At 32.6% G+C, this 26,160-nt stretch overlaps 1 protein-coding gene across 6 annotated transcripts; it reads left to right on the top strand.

Moving 5' to 3' along the window:
* The first annotated feature begins 844 nt into the window (after window positions 1-844).
* LOC114169865 (pentatricopeptide repeat-containing protein At4g04790, mitochondrial-like) lies at window positions 845-25,810 on the top strand. Of its 6 annotated transcripts, none has more exons than XM_028055219.1 (18): window positions 845-1,060; window positions 1,780-1,888; window positions 2,306-2,493; window positions 2,737-2,790; window positions 2,936-3,559; window positions 8,908-9,084; window positions 12,126-12,190; window positions 14,260-14,367; window positions 15,165-15,278; window positions 16,989-17,084; window positions 18,177-18,275; window positions 18,537-18,656; window positions 21,299-21,403; window positions 24,139-24,303; window positions 24,374-24,504; window positions 24,599-24,677; window positions 25,066-25,283; window positions 25,383-25,810. In XM_028055219.1, the coding sequence occupies exons 3-18, from the start codon at window positions 2,313-2,315 to the stop codon at window positions 25,579-25,581; spliced, it is 2,535 nt and encodes an 844-aa protein (XP_027911020.1). In that variant the 5' UTR covers window positions 845-1,060; window positions 1,780-1,888; window positions 2,306-2,312; the 3' UTR covers window positions 25,582-25,810. The 6 variants fall into 6 exon arrangements, 5 of the variants coding, with proteins under 5 accessions (XP_027911020.1, XP_027911019.1, XP_027911022.1 ...); XM_028055218.1 differs by having other exon boundaries at window positions 2,114-2,493; window positions 25,383-25,717; XR_003601019.1 differs by lacking the exon at window positions 24,599-24,677 and having other exon boundaries at window positions 25,383-25,794.
* Window positions 25,811-26,160: the final 350 nt, after the last annotated feature.

The raw sequence follows: 26,160 nt of genomic DNA, 5'->3' as shown, positions 1-26,160 counted from the left end.
CCCATATTTTGATTCTAGCACCTCTCTCCACAGGCCTTTGTTCTCCATGCCTAATCTCCACTTCCATTTAGCTAGAAGTGCTCTATTGAAGTTCCTAATTTCTCTTATTCCCAAACCTCCTTCCTCCTTTGGTTTGCATATGTTTTCCCATCAAACCCAGGTTATTTTCCTATCCTCAATGCTCCAACCCCATAGAAAGTTCCTTTGGATTTTCTTTAACTCATCACACACGCATTTAGGTGCTTTAAAGAAGGATAGATAGTACAACAGTAATGTTGATATTACTAATTTGATAAGGTAAACCCGACCAGCCATAGACAAAAGTTTACCTTTCCAACTTGATAGCCTACTTCTGACTTTGCTGACAATTGTTTGCCAAAAATGTTTCTTCCTTGGGTCCCCCAAATTGGCAAACCTAGGTACAAGAATGAGATTTTCACAATATTTCTATCATTAATTTGTATTATTAATATAATAAATTCACTATATAATTTTTTTTTTCAATTTTATTCTTTTATAATTATTTTTTAAATTTAAATAATTACTCATATAATTTAGTTTTTTCAGTTTCACTATTTAATAATTATATTTTTAAATTTAAATAATTATAATTATTTATAATAAAAAGAATCATTTACATAATAAAAATTATTTATAAAAAATTATAAAAAATATTTATATATAACTATCTTATGAAAATATTTCTTAATTTCTTTATTTTAAGAATTAAATATTAACATAATTTCGTAAAATATTTGTTATAGAAGAAAAGTAGATACACACTTAGAAAGATTATTCGCGAATTCTTTTCATAATAAAAGGTAAACTCTCTCTCATGCGTGTCTTTTACTCAAAGTTAGATCCCAAGTTCTTTACACGCGACACGCGTGCCGCTTTTGATCTCTGTATTAAATAAATCCATTTTCTTCCCAAACGTAAATACCTCACCGAGTCTCCTAGACAGAGAAACCGATCAAAGTTTCACCTCAGTCTTATCCAATTTAGGGTTTCGGTTTTTGACCCTATTTTTCAGGTATCGAAACCTTAAATTCAGGATCAGGTAATCCCTCATCATCCGTTTTAAGATTTTGTTTCTCTTACTCGCTAATTTTAGGGTTGGGTTTGTTTTGCTTTATCATCCTTCTTCTAAGTTTGCTAAATATTTACTCCCTATTTTTGTTTTTCCTAAATCTTTCATCTTCTGTGCGTGGATTTGATTTGATTCTGATATAGTCTTGATCGGATCTTTTTTGAGTGTTTCTTATCAGTGAAAAGGTTTTATTTTTTATTTTTTTGTTTTGTTTTATTTTTTTTTAATTTAATTTGTTTGCGGTTGATTTGGGTGTAAAGTGATATTTGAGGCATGGTATTTTTATTCTGTGATAGTTTTTGACTGAGGTTCGTGTCACTATCGATTTCAAGATTTCAAAGCAAAATCTGAAATCTTGGATGGGATTTTGCTTTTTGCTATTTATTTCTTTTGAATTTTTCTAAAGTTAGTGTTCTAAATTGTGGTGTAGGATAAACTAGTTGGGTTCTTTTTTTTCGATCGCTTTCATTTTAAATCATTTAATGTAATTATTTTGCAGCTTTGGATACAGAGGTCAGAAATTTTTTAATACATGGGATGGTCATTGATGAAATTTTCTCTAGTTTGTTGTGTTGAAGATTCTTTTGATGTGATGGAGATTATTAATGACATGGATTTTGCTCTTGTACTTTTGTGAAGTGTGCTACTATGGTAATTCAATTTAGCTAACATGTTGATTGCAATGTCAGGTCTGACACCAAACGAGAGACAGAGACAATGCGATAGTGAGATGGATTCGCAAGAGACCAAGGAAGCAAGAACCAAGACAAAAGATACCAAGTCTAAAAGCCTAATCTGGTAAGTGAGCGCTAAAAGGATTTTGTTTTGCGAAAAAACTATTTCTTGTCGAACTCGCCAAATCGGATATATTAATCATTTTCTTTCTTCGTGGGTGTTATTTCTCTCAATTTATTTTATTTATTTTCTTACTCTCGTCCCACGCCCTCCGCCACAACATTTTGTTCTTCTGTGTACATGCCGTTGTTCTTCGCCATTTTCACGTTGTTCCTTCGTATGCTGTAGTTGGGTTCTATGCTTTGCACACAAACACAAAGCGCATTTTTAGAACGAACGTTGTTCCTTCGTATGCTGTAGTTGGGTTCTATGCTTTGCACACAAACACAAAGCGCATTTTTAGAACGAACGAAACTACCATTTCTGCAACAAAAACTAAGCACCCAACAAGCAAACTCGTATTTTTCTTCCTTCTTGCAGAGCTTAGATGCGCGCCCCGACCGCAAGAAACCTATGCACTCTCGCCGCCCTCTTCCGCTCTCGGTCAATCAGCAAACCCAACACCAAAGTTGAACCCTTTATAAAACCTTCTCCTGAATTTGATGTCGGTTTTGGTTCTGAACTGCAACACTTCTCAGAACACGATCTCGCTCGTGACTCTTCCCGAGGTACCCTTGTCAAGTTTGATTTTTTATGCCTGCCCATGTTTTCGTCTATGTTAAGTTTTATAAAGGAGACGTATTGCGTTAATGAGTTTTGTGTATTTTGGAGCTAAGCGTGTTAAAAAATATTGGGCTGTGTGCTAGCGAATGCGTTGGTTTCAGTTGTTTTGTTTCTTGGGGGTTACTTTGGTGTGCTGTTAGGGTATTTGGGTGTGTAATGGTGTTGTTTTTTCCAATATTTTGGTGCAGGGGATTTTGTAGACGAAGATGGGGGTACTGCGGAGATGTCTGCTTTACTGTGCTGTAAGTGTTTGTTGAAATTACTGACAGAGTACTGGGCATGTGTTTTTACTTTGGGTGACGTGGTTACTTAGAGAATTGAAATGATTTATGCTCATGTTTTAGTTTTGTATCAATGTTGGGCATGTGCTGTTTTTTTCCTTTGCAGCTAAACAGGACAAAGGGTTTGGTTATGAGGAAGTCGATCACGAAGAAAAAAGGAAAAGTGCGGTAGAAATACCATGGATGCCAGACCTGTGTCATGGTAATTTATTGGTCAAACGAAAAGGGGTAGTGCGTGAGCGGAAGCATAAGTGGATTTTTAAATACTCTAGTGATGACCGTTTTGACAGGTTAATTAAAGTGTGTGCAGCTAAACTAGGAACAACAAAAACAGTTAATGTGTTTGGTCACTTGGGTCGAAAAACAGGCGTAAAGGAGTACAATGCATTGCTAAAAGTGTGCATAGAGAAGGCTAGGGCGACTGATGATGAACACATAGCTGTAAATGAAATGAGTAAGGCTTTTCACCTTCTCAAATCAATGAGGGATTCTGGATATCCGCTGGAAGAGCAAACATATGGTCAACTTCTCTGGTATATATCTGATATGGGTCTGGTTCAAGAATTTCAACTTTTCTCTGATGTTATCAAAGCTGAGAATCCTGGTTCAGCTTCACGATTGGGTTACTATGAAATGTTGCTGTGGTTAAGAGTTGACAATGAAGAAATGATCCGGGACATTTGCGAGTTTATTACTGTTGATGATAGAGAAAACACTTCTGCCTTACGAGGTTGGTTAATCAATTTTAATGATTTGTTTTATCCAATTTTGAACATCCACTGCAGGATTTTAAAAGCAATTTGTAAGAAATTTATGAGTTGCTTTATTTTTTTCATGTATGCTTTGGTTGATAATATGGTGAATGAAAATTGTTTGAGATATGATTTCATTATGTTAGAGATACACCATTCAATTATATTACATAGGGTGATATGATATAATTTGATAGGGAAATATCTTACCAAATATTTCCCATTATTAGATATTTATTTTATTTTTATAATTGTATCTTTTCCTCGTTATAAACTGGAATACTCATATGTACACATTACACACAAAATTCATCTTATGTTTTTTCAATTTCTGTCTTCTCAACCTAGTATCAGAGCGGTACTATCCTCCACGTTTTGTTTTGTCACTAATCATTTAAATATGGTATCTAGAGTCTCTTGAGGACTGTTTGCCAGTTGAACCCATTGTCTATTTCCAAGTTCGCTTACTGTACTTTATTTTAAAGCAAGTTGTAAGAAATTTATGAATGCCAACCTCGGTGGTTGTGCATCCAAACTCCAACCAACGACCTGTTCAACCGTTGCATTGCTCTTCTGGTGGTTGGAATCTTCTTGGACTACCACGATTTGACTTGTTGGAGCATTTTGAGCCCATTTATGCCCCTTTTTTTTCATTCTGGGAGCATTTGTTGCATTTCTGGACTGTCCTCCTGCCCTCTACCTTGCTCATCATGTCTTTAGGGACTATCTCCTCTGCCATAATTTTTACTTGTGAAAAAAGAGGCCATGGAATTAGAGGAGGGCATTCTTGCGGTAGAGGGTCTCCTCAATACACATTTAAAAGAATGGGTTACACCCAATAAAATTGTTACTCTTTATGTGTCTTCATTGACAAGGCAGCCAATATTTCCAAATTTGAAGTTTCTGAGCCAAAGTTCTCTAGTGAAGAATGTTAGGAATATCTCAAGTTAAAGTCCGGCAGCCATGCACAATCTTTGAATCATTTGGATAAGGGAAAAGATGCATGAATAAGTAAGACCCATATCAACAATGTGATGATTCTTACATTCAGCAACAAAAATTTTTTTTTGGGTGAGGGAAAACAAGTCTATGAACAATACCTTGAGATTTTAGAAAATAGCAAAAGGGAGAAATTCTCCACCCAAATAAGTTTGAATGACTTTAATAGGTTTGTTAAAATGTAATAACTTGTAGATTTAAACTGCTGTTATTATTATTTGGAGGATTTGGAGGATGAGAAATTTTGATAGATTTCAACAAGGTTTTCCTCTACAATTTGCAATTACTACTATTGAAAGGTGTGTGAGAATTAAGCTAAACCAACGTAGAATGATATGAATGATTTAGAAATATTTTGATATAAATACCAAATAGGGTAAAAATGCATCTTATATAAAGGTTCTTTGGAAATTCCCGAATGTTGGTTGGATTAAGGTTAACATATATGGTGCAACATGTGGCAATCTTTGTTTGGTGGCATGTGTTGGTTTGTTTAGGGGCAGTAGGTGATACTTTTGATTGTCTCAAAGCTCATCTTGCGGCCAAAGATTACACACAAATTTTTTGTTTAGATTATGGTGATATTTTTTCTTTAGTGACAAATATGACTTCTTTATAGCCATGATTGTTCTTTAACAATGACCTCTTTACCAATTGGATGTCAAAAATGTTTTTCTTAATGGTGATTAATATATGTAGCAACTTGTGGATTTGGTTGCTTAGGCGAAGTCTTCGAATTGGTATGTTGTCAATGCAAATCTTTATATGGTCTTAAACAGTCTCTTAGGGTTTGGTTTGAAAACTTTAGCAATGCTGTTCAACAATTTTGTATGACTTGAAGTGAGACAAATGATTTAGTCTTTTATCGTCACTCGAGTGCTGGGTGTATATCTATTTAATAATATATGTTGATGACATTTTCCTACAAGCAGTAACCACCATGGCATCTCACATATGAAACAACACCTTTGTCACCATTTTTAGACCAAAGATCTTGACAACTCAGATGTTTCTTGGAGATTGAGGTAGACAATCAAAGGAAGTATGCATTGAATATTTTGGAGGAAACTGAGTTAATGAATTAAAAGTCGGTAGACAAACCCATGGATCCATGTGCTAAACTCTTACCCAATTGGGGGGAGCCATTCTCTGATTCGGAGAAATTAGAAGATTAGTTGGAGAATTGAATTATCTTATAGTTCCTCGCCTGACATTTTTTTTTTCTACAATCATTGTGGTGAGTCAATTTCTTAGTTCTCCATGTGTAGATCATTAGAATGCATTCATTTGAATATTAAAATACATTAAAGGATTTCCAGGAAAAGAACTTTGCTATATGGTTACAATAACCATACTAAAGTTTATGTTATTCAAATGCTGATTGATAACACAACACAACAATTACAAGAGTAACTAATTTTGTTTTATTAGTTACTCTTCCTTCCCTATATATTTATTCTTTCTATTTGTTGTAAGCACATTTAATTGATATTCATTGTAATAGATAACCTACAAATAATCAATATTCTTTCTATCTTCCCTCTGTTTCTTTCCTTTCTTACATGGTATCAAGAGCTACTGCCATGGCTCTGAAAGTTTTTCTTCTACTCAAAACTTTGACACCTGATTAGGCAAAACGTCCTTATGATAAAAGATCCACTTTCGGATATTGTGTCTCCATTGGTGATGACTTGATATCTTCGACGAACAAGAAAGATGTTGTAGCAAGATTTGGTGTAGTAGTATAATATAGAACTATGGCCTTAACCTTCATATTGACTGTGATCCCAAATTTCGTGAAATAACCAAACACATTGAAATTGATTGTCATTTTATTCAAGAAGAGATTATATCTGGAGACATCAAGACTAAGTTTGTTAACTCAAATGATCTATTAACAAATATTTTTAATAAGTTCTTATGGGAACCTAGAATTGATTATATCTATAACAAACTTGGTACATATGATTTAAATGCTCCAACTTGAGAGAGTGTTATATATTGTTAAGATATCATTATATATTGTTAGTTATAATATATCATTTGTATGTGGACTTAGCTTATATTTTCTTTGTGATTTTTTATTATAAATACATGACCCTATGTGTATATTCTACACAAGGGAATTAATCATCATATACCTAGTTTTAATTATTTTTCAATTTGGTTAAAAGGTGAAGGGAAGTAGGAAAACCAAAAGAATGTATTGGAAGCAAGGTTGTTAAACTCAAGAGTTTACGGAAACTCGTGGTGGTATGGTAAACTCGAATTGTAAACTTGGATCGTAAACTCTTAACTCGTAAGAGTTTACTTTAGATAAATAAATATTAAAATATTTATAAAAATTATAATAGTTTATTATATAATATTATAAATAATTTTTATATTTATTTATTAAAATGTTATTATTTGTTCATCATATTATATTTTTAAACGTTTTTTTGTATTTTCCTAACTATTTTTTTATAATAATTTTAATTAATTATATAGACCATATTTAATATAATACAAAAAGTTTCTAAACTTTGACGTTAAGGCCTAAATGCTTTAAGGCCCAAATAGAAAGCATAAACCCTAAACTGAAACATCATCTTCTCTACCCTTACTAGCCACCACATCAGGAAGGGAATATAGGAAGATCCATAGAACAAACCACCGACAACAACAGATCGTGAGCAATGGTGACACCAAACGAGAGACAGAGACAATGCGATAGTGAGATGGATTCGCAAGAGACCAAGGAAGCAAGAACCAAGACAAAAGATACCAAGTCTAAAAGCCTAATCTGGTAAGTGAGCGCTAAAAGGATTTTGTTTTGCGAAAAAACTATTTCTTGTCAAACTCGCCAAATCGGAAACAAAATTGCGAGTTCGACCGATTCCACCTTCTATCCCACGATTCTACTCCAAAATTGAGTTTGCTTCCGAGTTAACTCGTAAGATTGAGTGAACAAAATTCATGAGTTTACAAGTTAATTTGCTAGTTTGATAACCATGATCAGAAGAGCTTGGCCATTGCCAACAAAATCCAATAAGGTCTTTCAACAGGATTAGTTTTTGTATATTTTAAGTGGAATTTGGTACCTAAAAGGAAACACCTGTATTTGGAAACTAGGTTTGAGATGAAGTACGCCCACTGTTTGTTATCATAGCCTATGGTTGAGTGGGTTCAGACTTGAACTACATAAAAAAATAAATAATTATTTTATTTATGACAACTACACCAATTACATTCTCATCATTTATATTTGTAAGAATAAATTGTTTAAAATAAAGAAATGAACATATGTTGCAGTGAATAGGAAGATTTTAAATATATTTTTTCTTAATCACTATGGAGATATTGGGGATATTCTTACCCTAATAATCTGCTATTTACAATATTTTCCCTCAAGTTGGTAAATGAATATCAATCATTCCCATCTTGCCTTGCCTACACGATCTTGGAATTTTTTCTGTCCACTATTTGAAGTCCGTTAGGGACATGAGTTGTGACCACAAGACCTCTATCAGGATCATTTTTTATGAAATACTTGTCAGTTTTAATATATTTGGTTCTATAGGATTATAGGTAATACTCATGACTAACTTATTATCACAATGCAATTCCATAGATTGATAATATCTCCTCGTAACTAAGTAATATCTTTTCATAGGTCAATCTTTCAACAAAAATAAAATGGATGAGTGGAAATAAGTAAGCAATACAATAGAAATTAAAGGTATTTGGTTGAAGAGCAATAGAGAAGATATATAGAAATGAATGAAAATAAGTTAAAAATAGTGTAATGGTTCCACCACTTTAAAAATTAATTCTCCTCTAAATCCCCTAAACTAAGCAAGACCAACCTATTTCCATCCCCTAAACCAAAAAAAGGCAAAAAAAGCATTAGGGACAACAATGATGCCTTTTATAAGACATTCTTGTTCTTGCTACCAGGGAGTACTAAGTGACATGATTTAAATGATAACTGCTTTGGAAATGTATGTTTTATGCTTGTGTTACAATCAATGGTTTTTCTTAATTCACGCCATGTTGGAAACAGAAATAAAACTGAATTTGCACTAAATCGTATTCCAAGTATGTTGATGCATTCACCTTCCTACTATAGAAGTGATTGTGCTAAGCGTAGTTATTTGAAAATTTGTGCATTTAGTATTATAACAATTATTGAAACAATTCTTCTTGTTTATTTTTATGTCCATGTGCAATTACCATTTTTGTTTCATGCGGTAGAGTAAACTCAGCTAAAGTTAATTGTTGCAGTGAGCTACTTGATGGCTCTTTGTGAAAGAGTAAACTCAGCTAAAATTAATTGTTGTTGCAGTAAGTTACTTGATGGCTCTTTGTGAAAGTGATCGAAAGAAGCAAGTTTTGGATGTGGTGAAGAATGTAGACATCAAGCTTTTATCTGCAGAATGTATTGTAAATATATTCCAATCATTAGGCAGGCTCCAACAGGAATCTGTTGCGGATGACATACTTTTGGATTTGAGAGCACGTGGTATGATTATGATCTTATTTTCTTCTTAAGTATTGTTGTTAGTAAGATACTAAATGCTTTACTAGAAGTGTTTAGAAGCTATTAAAAGATTATAGAGATTATAGAGAACTTCGCAAGAACTTCGCCAGAAATGTCATTGGACATTCTCTAGAGCTGTTGTCAGAGCTTTAGTTATTGCCACTGTCAGAATTGTTGCTGTTGTTGCCGTTGCCACTGTCAAAGCTTTTTGTCTTATTATTCTATTTTAATTAAGAGGGGCCTAAGGAATCCCTATTATTTACTTAAGCTTGACAACTCCACTAAACAATGTTGATCTTCTCTTTTTGGTAACTAGATTGTTGTCGCCAATGGGACTTGTATCCCAGTAACTTGACGTGGTATTGTTTTTCATTTACCATCCCTCAATCATAAAGTTGTTCTTTATGTTCCAAAACTTTTAATAATCTTATTTCCATTTAAAAACTAACTCATGACCTAAAGTGTTCTGTAACCTTCTTTCCCATTCATTGTGTTTTACAGGCCTTAGGGAGAACGATTGGAACTGTTGTTAAGGTACTATTACAGATAGTATCAATACACAAATAGGTATCACTTGTCCACAATCTTGTACTAATTTTGAGTCTTCGATAGTATCAATACACAAATAGGTATCACTTGTCAACAATCTTGTACTAATTTTGAGTCTTCTCAAATTTGGCTTCTCCATCATCCTCTAGGGCATCCCTCATTTTCTATTCTAAGGTCTATGTTCCCTTCCTTAGTAATACAAAGAATGTCCATCCTTTTGATTTAGTTCATTGTGACGTACGGGGGCCTACATCAAACTATAGTAAGTCTAGTGCTAAATGGTTTGTCATGTTTATTGATGACTGTACCCATGTTACATTGGATTTTCCTCATGAAAGAAAAATATGAAGTATTTACTCTGTTTGTTAAAATCTTCCATCTCCTAAAAACACAACTTGGGAAGTCAATTAGACGTTTACAATGGGAAGGAATGTGTAAATCACGACATGTCTAAATTCCTTTTTGAAAATGTTGTTCATGAATTTACATGTGTGAATACACCACAACAAAATGACATTGCTGAAAGAAAAAATAGGCTTCTTCTTGAGGTGGCACGGACATATCTTTTCCAAATGAATGTCTCTAAATCATAGTGGGTAGAGGCTATCTTCACTACTACCTATATCTTATTAACCGATTACCCTCTCGAGTCCTAGATGATCCGAGTCCCATTGAGTTCATGGAGTCCTATATCAAATGGATGTGTTGTGTATTTCCATATTCAAAGTTATTTCTGTGGATAGTGAGATCCTAGAGTTGTTAAATGCTTGTTCGTTTTGGTTATGCATCTATTGAAAATGGATATTGTAATCCTCCAAGTCAGAAGTTTTTTACCTCCATGGATGTCACTTTTGATGAAACTAAATCTTTTTACATACGTCATCAACTTCAGGGGAAAGTTCTTTTGAAGTCAAGTCCTTTGAATCTCTTGAGTCATTTTGCCCCTTTCATACACAAATTGTCTCATACTAATACTACTATTGGTACTCCTTATATTTCTCGTAGCACATGTTGTGTGGATATCTCTAAGGCTACTCCTAATAAGGGCATCTCTGTTCCCGAGTCAAGGTTAACTCTAGAAATTAGTTGTGTTTGTGAAGCTACTCCTAACAAGGACATCTTTGTTCTTGAGTTAGAGACAAATCCAAAAATTAGTCATCTTGAGAATTTCTCACATAATATCGAAGCAGACAAAATCAACCTAACCTGATCTAAGAACAACACCAATCATCTAACATGGGGTAAGTGCTTCTTTTGGCACCCTTAAGCCTTTGGAAAGTTCCTTGGCAATTGATTGTGAACTTGACCATGATGATTTGCCCATTGCTTTGAGAAAAATAACTCGGCCTTGTACAAAGTATCCTTTTTCTCATTTTGTGACTACTAAAAACGTATCTATGCAGTGCTAGATTTTCCCCTGCTGTTGACGCAATTAGAGTCCCTACGCTAGTTCAAGAAGCATTGAAGGATTAGAATTGGGTTTAAGCCATGAATGAAGAGATGACTGCCTTTGAAAAGAACCAAGCATGGGAAATTGTTAACAGACCATTGGATGAAAGGGCGATAGGGTGCATTTGGGTTTATAAGTAAAATATAAATCTGATGCCACATTAGAACGTTATACTTAAGAAAGATACACAAGAATATTAAAATTAATTTGAGAGAGTACAATTGTAATAACTTGGGATCCACGAAAATAATGGAATTTGAAGAGATACACCTAGGAACTAGTTTCAACACAAAGAACATAGCACCTTTCAATAAATCCTATTAAAGACTATTTATTCTAACACTCCCTCTCATGCTGGAGCATACAATTGTATGTACTAAGCTTGGAACAAATAGATTCAATTTGATGACCCCTCAAGGTTTTTGTTAACACATCAACTAGTTGATTATTTGAGCCAACAAACTTCGTGTAGGTTTCCTTACACAACAACTTTTCTCCAATGAAGTTACAATCAATTTCAATATATTTAGTCCTCTCATGGAAGCCATATGGAGGGAGGGCATCCTGATTATCACAATGTATCTTCATCAACTGCATGTCACAAAAGTCTAATTCTTGTAAGAATTGGTTTACCTTTACAAGCTCACAGGTAAGGGAGGCCATTGGTTTATAATTAGCTTTGGTAAATGATCGGGCAACAACATTTTGCTTCTTGCTTTTCCAAGAGATAACATTGCATCAAACAACACGCAATATCACAATAGACAACAATTTGGGTATTCCCTTATCTTCATAAAGTAGTTCTTATGCTGGAGCCTTTTTAAAATATCTTATAATACAAATGATAGCATTTGAACGATCAAAATAAGGAGTTTGCATGAATTGATTCATAACACCAATTGCAAAGGACAAATTTAGTATATTAGCAGTGAGATAATATGCTATTTTCTTAATACTTTGGAGATATTAGAATATTTTTTTTAATATATTAAGGATGTTGATGATGGATTGTTATGTGATGCAGATTATGATGAAGATAAAATTTCAAACTTCATTGTTAGTTATGCTCTTAGCATTCCAAATTTAGCGGTGAGGAACTTCTCATGAATGCTACTGGTAAATGTCCTTGATGCTGTATTATAATGTGATGCACTTTTTCCCGTGTACTTTTTGCTTCAATCCTAGGACCATATTTCTCATTTCCCGATATCTGACTAGAATGGCAGGCACCAATAAGGGGATAACAGGATGGCCACTATTCTAATATTTTATAAATATATATATATATATATATATATATATATATATTAAAGAATTAATTTATAAGTTGAAAAACATAAAAGCTAAGTTATGAATTTATAATTTTGTAAGTCTTAATAATACTTGTTGAAATAAGAGAGCGGCAGGTTGAATCCCTAATCTGTTTTGAGCACATAGGGTTTTGTATTTATAAAATGGAAAATAGAAAGAGATGGACCTAAACTCGTTACATCTATCACTTCCCCTTAAGTTGATGCATATAAATTGTATGTACCAAACATTTTACAAATATAATCAGTTCTAAGTCCTCATAATGATTTAATAAACACATTTGCTAATTGATCACTGGAATTACTAGACTTAGTCTTAATTTTTCCAGATATAATATTTTCTTGAATAAAATGACAATCAACTTCAACATTCGAATAACATACAGTTCTAGCATGATTATTGTATCCATATAAAAAACCTTTTCTGGGAGAACCTTAAATGTATTTCAATATACGAATGACATTCTAATGATTTGCATGGAGAATTAAAAAAATTAACGCACCACACTATTTGCCAAAGAAATGTCAGGTTGAGTAACTATTAGATAGTTCAATATTCTAACTAATCTTCTATAGTTCATAAGATGAATGATTTAGTTTATGTGATGTATAACTTGAAGTCGAAAAGTAGAAAAATTCGAAAAATTGTTCCTCTACTATTTGATGACATTGAATAAGATGATGAATGGATAACTGAAGAGACAGATGATATTGTTGAGATTGAGCAAGCTGAAGGTGAAATTGATGTTCAAAATGTTCCCTTAGATGGACCAACAACAGATCCATAGATGCTCTTGATCTTGATAACATAACTTTTGATGCCGATGAGGATGCACATGTTTCATCAGGGGAGGAGTTGGATGAAGAGGGTGATGATGATGGAGATAATGATATCATTAGAGGATTAGAGGAATAGACATAGACATTTGATATTTGAATTTATGTTTTACAGTATTTGTATGAACTTGTTTATTTCAAATACTTTTAAGCTATATAATTTTATGGACTTGTTTGAATTAGGATATTATTTATATAAATTAAATATTTTTATCATGTGAAGTAAACTCTTACGAGTTTACGATTTGAGTTTACTGGGCTGTCACAAGTTTACGTAAACTCTCGAGTTTGACAACCTTGGTCCTGAAGGATCAAACATCAAAGCAGTAGAAGAGTCCATAAATATTTGTGGAGAGAGAAAATCATTATTGAAAGAGAGAAACAACTCTAAGAATAGTGAAAGTTCCAACAAACCCTAATCACACAATCAAAAAGAGGTTGGCGAGGCTAGTCAGATGATGGTGGTCACTGGTCACTGTCGTAGATGATACTAGACGTGTTGCTACACGTGGTGGGAAGTGCCAATGGCGATGAGAACTAGGGTGCTGCTTGGGGACATGTCAAAGCTTTGATTGGCGCAATTATTGCAGCATTGTGGTCGACTGGCCGAGATGAGCAGAACTGTGGTGTCACTAGCCAAATGATAGTAGCAACAATTGCGATGTTGATAGCGATAGCATGGTTGGGAGATCAGACTGGGTGGTTGTAGCATTGTGGTGGCAAAAAGCATAGGCTGAAAAAAAAAACTAATAATAGTGCTGAAAATTCCTAAAAAACAAATATAGCACCAATGAATCGTGGTGAAGAAAACTTGTGTGAAGAAAACTATATTTTAATTTTTAATAGGATGCTCTTTCATTCCTATATCATGTATCTTGTTTAGGAATTAGATCACACAAAAAATTATTTTTTAAATTATGTCCAACAAATTTCATAAAGTTAGAAGTGCTATAATAAGTCTGTGATGATGTGATGTGATTGATCTATATGTGTTGTTTGATAATATTGAAGGTCGAGGACATCATTGCAAAAGTCAATAATATGCATGAATTACTGGAACTCTTGCCTTCGTCGTCATCATATGAAAAGCTCATTTTACATTGCTGTGGTTTAGACAAGGTATGCCTCTTTTTATTCATCCTCATATTGTGGGCATCACTTAACTTGTAAAACCTTATTCATGAGAAGGAAAGAAGAGAAGAAAACAAACAAGAACGAAAATGATAACAAGATCAGTATTGAGTGCTCTCTTGAGATCCTTTTCAGAGCACTCAAACCTATTTCAATGCATCCATCCCATGACTTAAGCATATTCCAAAATTGAACAAATATAAACAGTAATCTGTTTATTATTCACTCCAATCGCACAAAATATCATTAAGTCAATTTATTTACTAAAGTTTTCTCCAATTCTCTCGAGAGCCTTTTTAGAGCACTCAAACCTGTTTCAATGCATCCATCCCATGCCTAAACATATTCCAAGATTGAACAAATATAAACAGTAATCTGTTTATTATTCACTCCAATTGCTCAAAATATTATTAAATCAATTTATTTACAAAACTTTTCTCCACTTCTTTTTATTCTCTCCCACAATAATTGGCTTTTTTTCTTCATTTTCTATCACTAAATTTTAGATCATAAACATTCTAATTAGATAGGGAAATAAATAAAAAATATAAAGAAAAATAAATGCTTAGAGTTCATCTTAGATACTCTAAAATATTCTAAGATAATATTTTAGATATTTTTATGTTTCTAACATTATTTGAAATGCTAGAGTATTTTTATAACAGTATTTTTATATAGCCAACTAATTTTGTACATCTCTAATAACATTCATCCTACTCACAAAATATTTTAGGTCAGACAGAGTGAGATAACAGAAAATATTTGCCTTTCGTTTTTCAATGCAGGTGGGCGATGCTCTAGATATTGTTGAACAAATGTGTGATGCTGGCTTTAACTTGTCAACTGGCGTGTTACAATTCATATTACAAATCTGCGAGGAATCTTTTGAATATATTTTGGTATAATTCATCTTTCTTACATGTCATCTATTTCTTCTTTTTGATAATTTGCTCAATGATCTATTCATCTCTTCTCACAACATAAAAAAAAAATTTGGTCATAGATTCCCAAGCAGTCAATGTTGAATGTGTTAATATGCAGAACTATTTTGTTTTTAAGGTCCTTAGGGCTCAAAAGACAGACTATAGTCCACTACCTTGCACAGGCGTTTCATTACATTAGATGTAGACATGTGCTCTCAGAGGCATCATAGACATTAATAGTTATAGAATGCTTTGAAAACTAAACAAAGTATTTTGTTTTTTTTTTTTTCAATCGATTCAAACTTGTCTTTCACAAGAATGCATGAGTTTGCAAATAATATTTGCTCTCAGTAAATTAAGCCCTTCTAGAAATTATTTATCAGGCACATTTTGAACCATTTATACAATATGTCTAACATTATGAAACAATAAATCGCCAAGGGTTCTAGTAACAAGTCATTATAAATATTAGTAAATTAATTTCTTAAGCGATGTCTGGATGTACTATTGTATTGAAGCTATTATTTTTATTATATCATAATTATACAATTTATATGTATCGAACATGTAATACATTTGAATAATATAAAAACAAAATCTATAATTGGAAATTAAACATATCATTTTGAAGTGCATTATAGTCTCTATAATAATTATTTTCATGATGAAGGTCTATTTTCATGATTGAACCCTTTATCTAGTGAGAAAGCGGCTTTGTTTGTAATAAACCCATACAAATGTCAATTTCTTTTGATTGTAATTTGGAACAGGTAAACTTCTTATTTGTTTTTCTTATAACCATCATTCTAGTGCGTGTTTAAAATGATCAATCGCTTTATTTGCCTTGGAATTAGAGATGAATGATTTTTGATAGTTTTTGTTTTATCCTTACAATAGATGGCATTATTTCATCAATGTTGTTTTTGAATATGTTGAATAAAAGAATGTGAATAGTATGATGCTTATTTAAACTCCTTAATCTAAATAATGTAGTCCATAAATGCACCCAAAATAAAACCTCTAACTCATGGAAAGGCATGAGAGAGATAGGTCAAAGTGAATAGTTCTATATGGAGACAGCTCACGAACAATCTAATTTGGCTAAACAGAACTGAAACTTAAGCTACGTCAATGACATAGCTTGTGCTTTAGCTTGTATATGATATAAATATAAATATATATAGAGAGAATGGGTTGCCAATGCGTAATTTTAAAATAATTGGCCATGGAGTCTCTAATACCACCTTACACTTTTCAACTTAAATGGCTTACAATTCAAGGGTGAATGAGTAGTTAATTATAATGAAATGGATTTCTTTGTTCCCATTTATCTAAAATTGTGATGTTGGTTAGAAATGAAGAACTAATGTTTTACAATACCTTTGCCAAAGACTAGGTGACATGCAGAACATAAGATAGGAAAAAAAAAGTTATTGGACAAGAAAATCCTTCTTCATGCATAGAGATGGGAATTACATCATGGAGTTTATCTTCATTGTGCCCTTTCTGTATTTTCATGAAATTTCATTCTTAAAGTTGAGAAGTCTTCAATGTTTTTATATTTTAGGATAGCTTAATTCTTTTATGTGGAAATTGATTGTGTGATAATTTTTAATTGTTTTAAACCTTTATTCTTCATATTGCATTGATATCTTTCTTTTCTTCCATGCTTGACTCAAAATCAAGGTACATCGAATCCATTCAATAATATGTCGCTATCATTTGGCGTTGAATGGTGAAATATGCAGGTGCTTGGTACACTTTTGTGTGAGGATCAAAGATGTAAGTTGGATCTTTTATGTTTACATGGGTGCATGGGTGCTTGGTACACTCTAGAGATCTCTGTGCAATCTTTACTTTAGGGTTAAAGTTCCTTATATATAGAGGCTGATGTGCTGTTTGAAATGAATGAATTATATGAAATCTCTTATTCAGATTAATCTTTTTCAAGATGTACGTTTCCTGAAACATGATCTTAGTAAAGTCCTATAAAAGCTGAGGAAATTCTATTCCTTGGTATATAGTTTTTGTGTTTACAGAGTTATTGAATTACATTGTGAGAAATGACCTCATAATCAATTAACTTGAAATAGATACATGTTTGGATGAATGTTTGCAGCATTAATTTTGGTTAAAGTTGATTTCAAAGTTAAAAGGTCTATGTTATAATTTTTTTACCTTGAAAGCTAGTATACTGCAAAGTGTAAAATTTTCAACCTATCGCAAAAGCTACTTTTTATCGCTGTTGTTCAATTCAAGGGGGAAAAATCAATTTTGATAGTTCCCATTGTGAAATCAAACATACATACTTGAAAGTTGTTAGATGTTGTTAAGATAATATTAGATATTGTTAGTTACAATATTATGTGTATTTGGGCTTAGTCCATATTTTTCTGTGTATGATTCTTCATTTTAAATATATTACCCTATGTATATTTTCTACGCAAGGGGAATTAATTATATACCTAGTTTTTCACTAGTTTCACAAAAAGTACAACTGGTGAACATTATTGATTGAATTCACTTGAACAATGCTCTAGGGTACAAATCACGGTGTATTTTCTGTATAAGAGTGGGATTTTCTATATAAGTAGGAAGTTTACTAACATTCACCAACTTGATTTTTGAAAGGGGTAAATTACTACAATTATTTAAAAATATGCCCAAGGTGTAAGTTATGGATGTAATTCTTCAAAAGAAGAAGCCGGTGTATGCTAGCAAATGCATGTGTTTGTGTGCCTCTCTCTCTCCATATATATAGTTAAAAAAAATAGAAAAAAAGAAGAAGAAAAGAAATCGTAGTAGATAGGAATTCAAACTATCTGTAAACGTGTCAAATATGCAGCAAACTTATTTTTTGTTTACTTAATGCAGTTTGAAGGAGCTTACAAAATAATTGGTGACTTAGAGGAAATGAATGTTAAACTTAAGACAAACATGTACAATGCTATAATGGCAGGATATTTTCGAGAGGTAATATTCTTGGATTTTTAGGATATGTTTATCAGTCAAACACGCAACCATTTTTGCAACTAGATTTTAATATTTGGCATTAATATCATTTGCAATATGTTGCTATTTTTATCTTTTTCAACAATAAGTGAAAATAGCATGCTGACACACAATAACTTATTATCTTATATGCATATACTATTTTTTGAACTTTTTTTTCTTCATTATTGAATTTGTTTCAAATAATGCATTCCTTTTTTTCACCATTTTGATATTTTGTAGAAGAACATCAGTGCTGGGTTAAGGGTCGTGAAACACATGCAAGATGCCAATGTACCGCCTAATTCTCAGACTTTCTGCTATTTGATACACAATTGTGAAACGGAAGAGGATATAATGAAGGTACCTTATGTTGATGTCAATTTATAGTAATACATGAGTCGAAATTGAGCATAAACTCTTATGTTGATGTCAATTTATTAAATTTTGTGTTGTGTTCTTGTCAAATGGTTAACTTTTGACATTGACAGTCTCCAATGTTATTAGCCTTCTGAAAATTAAATGTAATATTCAATCATAGTTTACCTTTAGAAAGAAATCATGACCAATAACATGATAGTTTTGTCCGCACAAGAACTATCTCAGAAATGACTAGAAATACTGTTTGGGAAAAACTGCCCTGCCCACTTGGAGCCCTTCTCATTAGATAGCCATTAGGAGTTTTCAATAGAGACCATTTGTTTTCCCTTAATTTCATCCTCAAAGAGAAAGAGTCCATCAACTTCCCTACCACTGGCAATCATCCTCATCAAACCCAACTTAGAAAATTTGCAACGTGGAGGCAAAAATAGCCAGACAGTATAGATCATGTTAAACTACTAATGGACAAAATGTTACTTAACAAATTTGGGAGATACAGGGATGGAACCAACACCAGCAGTAGAAAAGGTACCACAAGAAATTCTTATGCTTTTGAGCCTGCACAATTTTTGTGAAAAACCGTTTTGAACAATTTGTCACGTGGCCACTAGCTTTAGAATCAATGATCCAAGGGACTTCAGTATTTTGTTTAGTATAACAAAGAGTAAAAGAAAAGTAAATACCTTTTTGGGAAAGAGAAGAGTAGGGATGAAAAAAATCCGTACCAGTGGGTTGGATAAGAAGTGGATATATAAATGGGTATTGGCTGCTAATTTAAATGGTTTTTTTCTGTCTGCTTGCAATCAATGTTGGGCTGAGTATAGTCCTGCTCATACCCTAATATACATTTATTTAAAGAGTGTATTTTTTTATTGACATATATTTAATACAGAAGTTTTTCGACAATTTAAAGGATTTTCTTTTTGCTAGAAATGAAAAATCTTGTACACTTGTTGAATTAAGGGAGAAAAATTACAGGTTTGTGGGCTACTAGAGATAATATCACCACAGTTATTATTTTTGCAACTAGAGCAAATGTTTCATGTAATCGACTTGATGAGTTAGAGTGATTCCTTAGGGTAAAAACATTATATGATAGGTCTTTCATGGGTTTTTAACGGAAATTAAACTGATGGGCAATTTGGGAATATGAAGAACATTTTTCAGTGTTATGGATGAATTCATTTTGACTTGTCTTGCTGCAGTGATGGAAGTGCCATCTGCCGTAAATACTTTTTTATTGCTATGGCAAGGGGTGTAGGAGGAGAAATTTTTAGGTAGGGGTCTGAATCCACTATCTGATATCCGTTATAGATTTTATATAAGACAATGAGTCCAACATCAAAAGAAAAATATCCAAATGTACTTGAATATGAATATGCTAGAAAACAAGTACCTTTTGGTTTATCAAATTTTGAGGAAAATCTCATTTTCTCTATTTTATCTTGCCCTCTGTTTTCTTCCTTAGTCTCAGCTATGTGTGCCTGTGCTCCTTTTCTTTTTGTTGGCTCCTTTTGTTTCCCATTCCTTGTCATGATTCTAGGGAGCCCAATCCCTGCTGGGTGGCATTCCATGAATTTGGGATTTATTTCCCCCATTTCAGTTGTTGTGTCAACTGAATGTTTCATGCCTGCGGCAAGACAAAGGTAATGAATGACAAGATAAATCACGACAGCAATTAATCTTGCCTTCAAAGAGATAATTGACAACAATGAAGGTTGTCATCTAGAATTGTGGATTACTGAAAGCAGTGAAGGCTGTCATATTATATCACTCATATAGGATGTTTCGATGCACAATCAGAGGCAGCTCTCAGGATTTGAGTGCTCTAATACCATCTCAAATATTAGGGTAGAATCGAATTATTTTATTGCTGAGGTATATATACAAGATTGGAAAACTAATTTTGGAAATATTATAACATCACATAAAGTAATCAAATCCCTATTATTCTGGGATATAATTAGATCCCTATATTCATGGATATAATTAGATTCCTAGATTCAGGGATAGTGTTATAGACTTTAATTAAATATGCTAAAAATGGAATAAGAAAATATGATTGCTGACAATAAGTGATACAAATTGAAGTATCAGAGCATAAAAAATCTTCATATATATAAACTCCTCAAAACAAGAGTTAAGTCAATTGTTGAAGTATAAGAAAAAGTGTTGACTGAAACCATGTGTCGCTTTGAAAAGTGCAAGTGATTTATTTTATATTGAGAAAATAAAATCTATAGAATGAAAGACGAGATTTTATATTCTCTAATAATAAAGATTTGGTGCCACTTGCCATCAGTCCGCTATTAGACTATCCATTAATGTCTAGGTTCACGCTCAAGATATATAGGCCTTGGCGTAAGGGAAGTGTTTTGGAGATTCCACATTAATTAGAGATAAGACTAATTTATAGTATATTTAGTAGGTATAAACTTCACCTTACAAACTGTTTTTGTGAGGTTAAGTTAGACTTGAAGTCTACTGAATGTATGCATTCTTGTAGCTTTATCCATCCACTTTTGATGACTTGATGTAATTGAGATTTCATGTTAACTGAAGTTCTGAAGTTTAGATTCGATGTATGGGCATTTTTAGTTGCTAATGACAATATTTTTTCGTAGTATTGTGATGAAATGAAGCAATCTGGAATTCAACCGACAAAGCAAGTTTTTATGGCCCTTGTTAATTCATATGCAGCTTGTGGAAAATTGGAGAAGGCAAAACAGGTATGAGTACAAGCAGAAAACCTGGCATTATGCTTACTGGACTAAAAGGGTAATAGAGGCATTGTGCGTGCTTTAAATATCTAGCTGATAGAACTTGCATTATCATGAGTAACTGCGTGTAGATTGTCATGTTTGCAGTTATGACTGCTAATGCTTACAAGTAATTTTATCTGACTAATTTGATCTAATTAACCATAAATAGTTTCTGAACTCACATGCCCTGGGATTGACACTGAATTCCTTTATGGGATTGTTTCATTTCTATTTTAGCCAACTTTGATTCTGCTTTACTTTTATAATACCAGCTGTAGCTTAAGTATAATAGAAGCTTTTTCTTTATTATTCTACATATTCTTAGTCTGATTGATACTCGATAATTATTCTGCATGCCTTGTTGAGATACCTCACTGACTATAAATGTTGGAAAAGTAGAGCTTATAAAGGCTTGAGCAATCCTTACTCCTGAGCTAGCTTTTGGATTTAGTTTGATGTTACTCAAATTTCATATGGTATTAAAACCTATCAGAGTTGATATTTTGACAACCGCCATGACTTGTTCCTAGTGTTGCCTACCTAGCTCTATAGTTTTTCTAATGCAATACAAAGAGGCCCTTTTGACAAACCCAATTATTCAAATGCTTCTATGCATAGGGGCATGTGTTGACATCCCACATTAATTACATACATTGAAATAAAAGAGCAAGGCATAGACTTCTCTCTGACTTCTCTCATTGGGCAAGAGCGTTGTTCGATAAAACCCAGAATTTGCAACATAATGCCCTTCAAACACCAACACTAATGTAAAACAACGTAATTGGAACAGAAAAACACAAAAATAAATGATTTTCACGGTCAAATGCAGAAATACTCAATTTAAAATGAAAAACACGAAGAACACAAACATTCAAAATTTTAGGGTTTTCTTCATATGACAGAAAAAATAAGATAGATGAAGAAATTCAAACCAGAACCAGGTCAAAATGATACGATCCTATTTAGGAAAGAATACGATAAAAGATGTATAAATCAGAAAATACCAAAAGATGTAAAAGAATGCGAAATAAGACATAGATAAATGACACTACATTTAGCATATTGATAAGTCAAAGATGATTTGCCACAAAATTCAATCTTTGATATGCCCTTTGATATGGCGGTGTTCTGTACAAGCACTAGGGGCAGGCAGAATTAACCAAACTAAACTGTCAAATAACTATTATTATACTAAAAATATTGAACTATTTACAATGAAAACTGAACTGAACCATTTTATAGTTCAGTTTTAAAGAAATGAACCTCTAATGATGCAGTTTACTTGACTGTTCATTAACTTAAAACTACTTCGTTGATGAAACATAAACATATAGTAACATAGGCAGGAACTATTTTACAATTTTTATTCATTGATGAACATTAACTTAAAACTAGTCTTTTCCATTACTATTATTTGAATGCATTTTCTTTTTATAGGTTTTTCTTTTTCATTATCAATTAGCGGGATATCAAGGATAAAGTAGGATAACGTCACATGTGATAATTTGTATAGTATATTATTATATATTTTTAAAATAACATAATATTAACTTTTACTCGTAGTATATTTGAACTTATTGACATCTTATTGCTTTTTTAACACGATTATTTAACGTGCATTAGTTAATTTTTCTAATATTTTTTTTACTTGGGTAAATGTAAACTTATAAATCTCCTATGTCAAGCCTCACTTTCATTTTTAATGTAGTCACATTTTGTTCTATCCTGTGACCGGTATTTTTTAATACACTGAATTATAAATTAATTTTATTTATGATATCATAACTTATCCATTGATTTTTTGGCAGTTTATATATATATATATATATATATATATATATATATATATATATATATATCAATCATAAATTTCCAACAATTAAGTTAATTAATCAGAAAACTATTTTCTTACAATGTCACAATTGTAAAATTTGAAGTCAACATCTTATTTATATTATTTAAATTCTATAACAAAGTTAATTTAATAATTCTACATTTTTTACGTGTTTATCACATTATTTGTAGTTATTGAATTTGGAAGATAATCAACAATAATAAACTAAGAGAAAAAATAACTTGGTTCACTTTGCCTGAACTAATTATTCAGTACAGTTCATTCTGTCCACCCCTAACAAGTACTAAGAATGAAAAATAATTTTATATAATGACCAACCAAGGTGTCTACATCTTTTTGTCCCTATATATAGGCACAAATGTTAAGCCAACTAAGAAATCCTTAAAGAAAGCCAAAAGACATCGGGTCTGAAAATAACTTAGAAATTCAACTCTTCTCCTAGGGAGTTGACTCGCCCACAGACAGTTACAAACACTTAAAATTAAAAGAAAATTACAAATACTTTTAATTGCATAAAACTATTCTATAATTTGTGCTCCAAGCTATGATATTCATTTTTTTAATTCCAATAATTCCTCCTCAAATTCTTGAATGGGATTAGGAGATAATTCTCTGTCATAATGTGTATTAAGCACATTGATTTTATACATAATAAAATACAAAAGGATGGACCTAAGCTTGTTACATCTATCAACATATATTGGCAAATTAGATCTTATAAAGGTTTGGGAGCAATTCTCACCCAATACAGGCTCTACACATAATTTAGTTTTACTTGGTAAAAATTTGCCTATTTATTAGTTTCTTCAATATTGGTGTAAAGCATAAGTTGTATTTCATTTTGCAGGTACTTTTGGATCCAAACATACCAGACAAGAACATAAATGAAATCAAGAGTGTACTTGTCGCAGCTCTTGCATCACATGGGCAATTATCCGAGGCTCTTCTTGTCTATGAACAGATTAAGAAAGCTGGACATAAGTTGGAGCCAAAAGCAGCTACCAGTCTGATTGTAAGGTTTTGTAGTAGTGTTTTTTTAATCATCTACCTTCAACATTATAATTAATTACTGACATTCTTAGGAAGAGTTGACTCAACACAATGGGGAGTTGGATAGATTGTTACTTCTACTCAAGGAAGTGAGTGATCTTGACTATTGGGTTGATGGCTGCTTCAAAGTCATCGTGTACTGTGCACGGAACAAGAATTTGAGGTTTGAGGTTTTTACCCCTCCCGCAATGAATTTTAGTGTTTTGAAGTTGGATTCTTTAAGTTGCTTATCTTCATACTCTGATCTTATGGTTCAGTTCTACTATTCTTTTGTTCAAACAACTCAAGGATACGTTTAGAAATGATGAAATGGTAATGGAAGCCCTTTTTGACGGAGTGAGTTCTTTGTTCCCTCCTAGTTAACTTTTATAAACTTAATATTACACCAGGATACTGATATAATTTGTGAGTTTGAAACTCTTTTGGTGTGACTTAAGATCTGACCTTAAATACCAATTTTATAAGATTGAGTTAGACTTAAAACTTATTGTCTAAAATAGTATCAAAGTTTATCCTAAGAAGGTTTGGTGGGTCTATTGTGCTATATGTTTATGAGGCTCACTTATTTCCCATACTTGAAGATGTCCAATCCTTGCATGAAAGGGTTATTGGAGATCTTACATCGACTAAATATATGACCAAATTATAATATATAAGTAGATGCAAACCTTATTAAGTTGGTTTTAATTTTAATATCTTGCTAACGTCAACTGTGTGTCTGTAGGTATTTTCTGCAATTGCAGAATCAGAGTCCACTCATTTACAGATTGGCCTAGACTTGCTTTGGGCAATCAAAGATGAACTTGGCCTTTGGCCGTCACGGCAATGTCTTGATTTTCTTCTAAGTGCTTGTGCCAATGCTGGAGATTTGAACAATGCTCGCCTGATTTGGAGAGAGTACGAGATTGCTGGGTTTCCTTACAATGTATTAAGTTACTTGCGGTAAGATGTTAGCCTTCTCTCCCTCACCCTGTTATAGTTTTTACAGTTTTTATCTTTGCCTCATGGTTGTGGCTTTTAATTATTTCCAAATGGATGTAGAATGTATCAAGCACTTTTGGCAGCTGGAGATGTTAGATCTGCATCCTTCATGCTTAAGAAAATTCCACGAGACGATGCTGAGGTTTGTTCTGTCATCATAGCATGTCAGGAAACATATTGTGCTCTTGATTCTCTAGGAGAGAAGAAAAAGCAAGGAGAAAGTAAGGGAAAAAAGAGCAAAAAAAAGAGCAAGACCTGAATACACCAGTTCCAGTGATATGTGTAGGGTAGGGGAAAGAGTGATGCCTAATTTTTTGTGTGGCTTTAGACATGTGCTTCACAAGAGTGATGCACCTCATGATGTATCCATTTTATGCTTAATATATTTCCTACAATCGCTCTTCCATACTTTGCACTTTTTTGTCATACAAAGTACTTTACTCTGATAATTAAGTCATTGATCATCATTGAAGATGTTGATTCCGTTATAGATATGATTTGATCTTAGTAAGTAGAAAATATATATAGCTAAAAGTTAGGGAGATTTTCTTCACTATTAGCCATCATTAGATTTCATTATATTTTTGGAATGATTATAAACAAAAGATTTATGTGTGATTAAACACATAATTTACAATAGCGCATAGCAATAGAATGTAGGTCCATAGTGTGGCTAAATGGTAGTTTTGGTTTCTCACGTTGTAAGCTTGTATCCCATTTAGTAATAGCATTTCATTTGCAGCATGAAAAGGTGTTTTTTGAACATGAAGTCTGGTAACTGTCACTACTAGTACATGATAAACATCTTGAACTTATTATTTGTTTACTTTTATTAAGG

The sequence above is a fragment of the Vigna unguiculata genome, chromosome 11, assembly GCF_004118075.2.
Source record: "Vigna unguiculata cultivar IT97K-499-35 chromosome 11, ASM411807v1, whole genome shotgun sequence".
Lineage (NCBI taxonomy): Eukaryota > Viridiplantae > Streptophyta > Magnoliopsida > Fabales > Fabaceae > Vigna > Vigna unguiculata.
Note: the sequence above shows the minus strand (reverse complement) of the source record. Positions and strands in the feature narration are given on the sequence as shown.

Excerpts from the sequence above, each read along its gene's own strand:
- LOC114169865 (XM_028055219.1), top strand. The coding sequence starts at position 2,313 with ATGCGCGCCCCGACCGCAAGAAACCTATGCACTCTCGCCGCCCTCTTC. Across the intron at positions 2,791-2,935 it reads GATGTCTGCTTTACTGTGCT|CTAAACAGGACAAAGGGTTT; the intron begins GTAAGTGTTTGT and ends TTTCCTTTGCAG. Across the intron at positions 24,304-24,373 it reads AAGCAGCTACCAGTCTGATT|GAAGAGTTGACTCAACACAA; the intron begins GTAAGGTTTTGT and ends TGACATTCTTAG.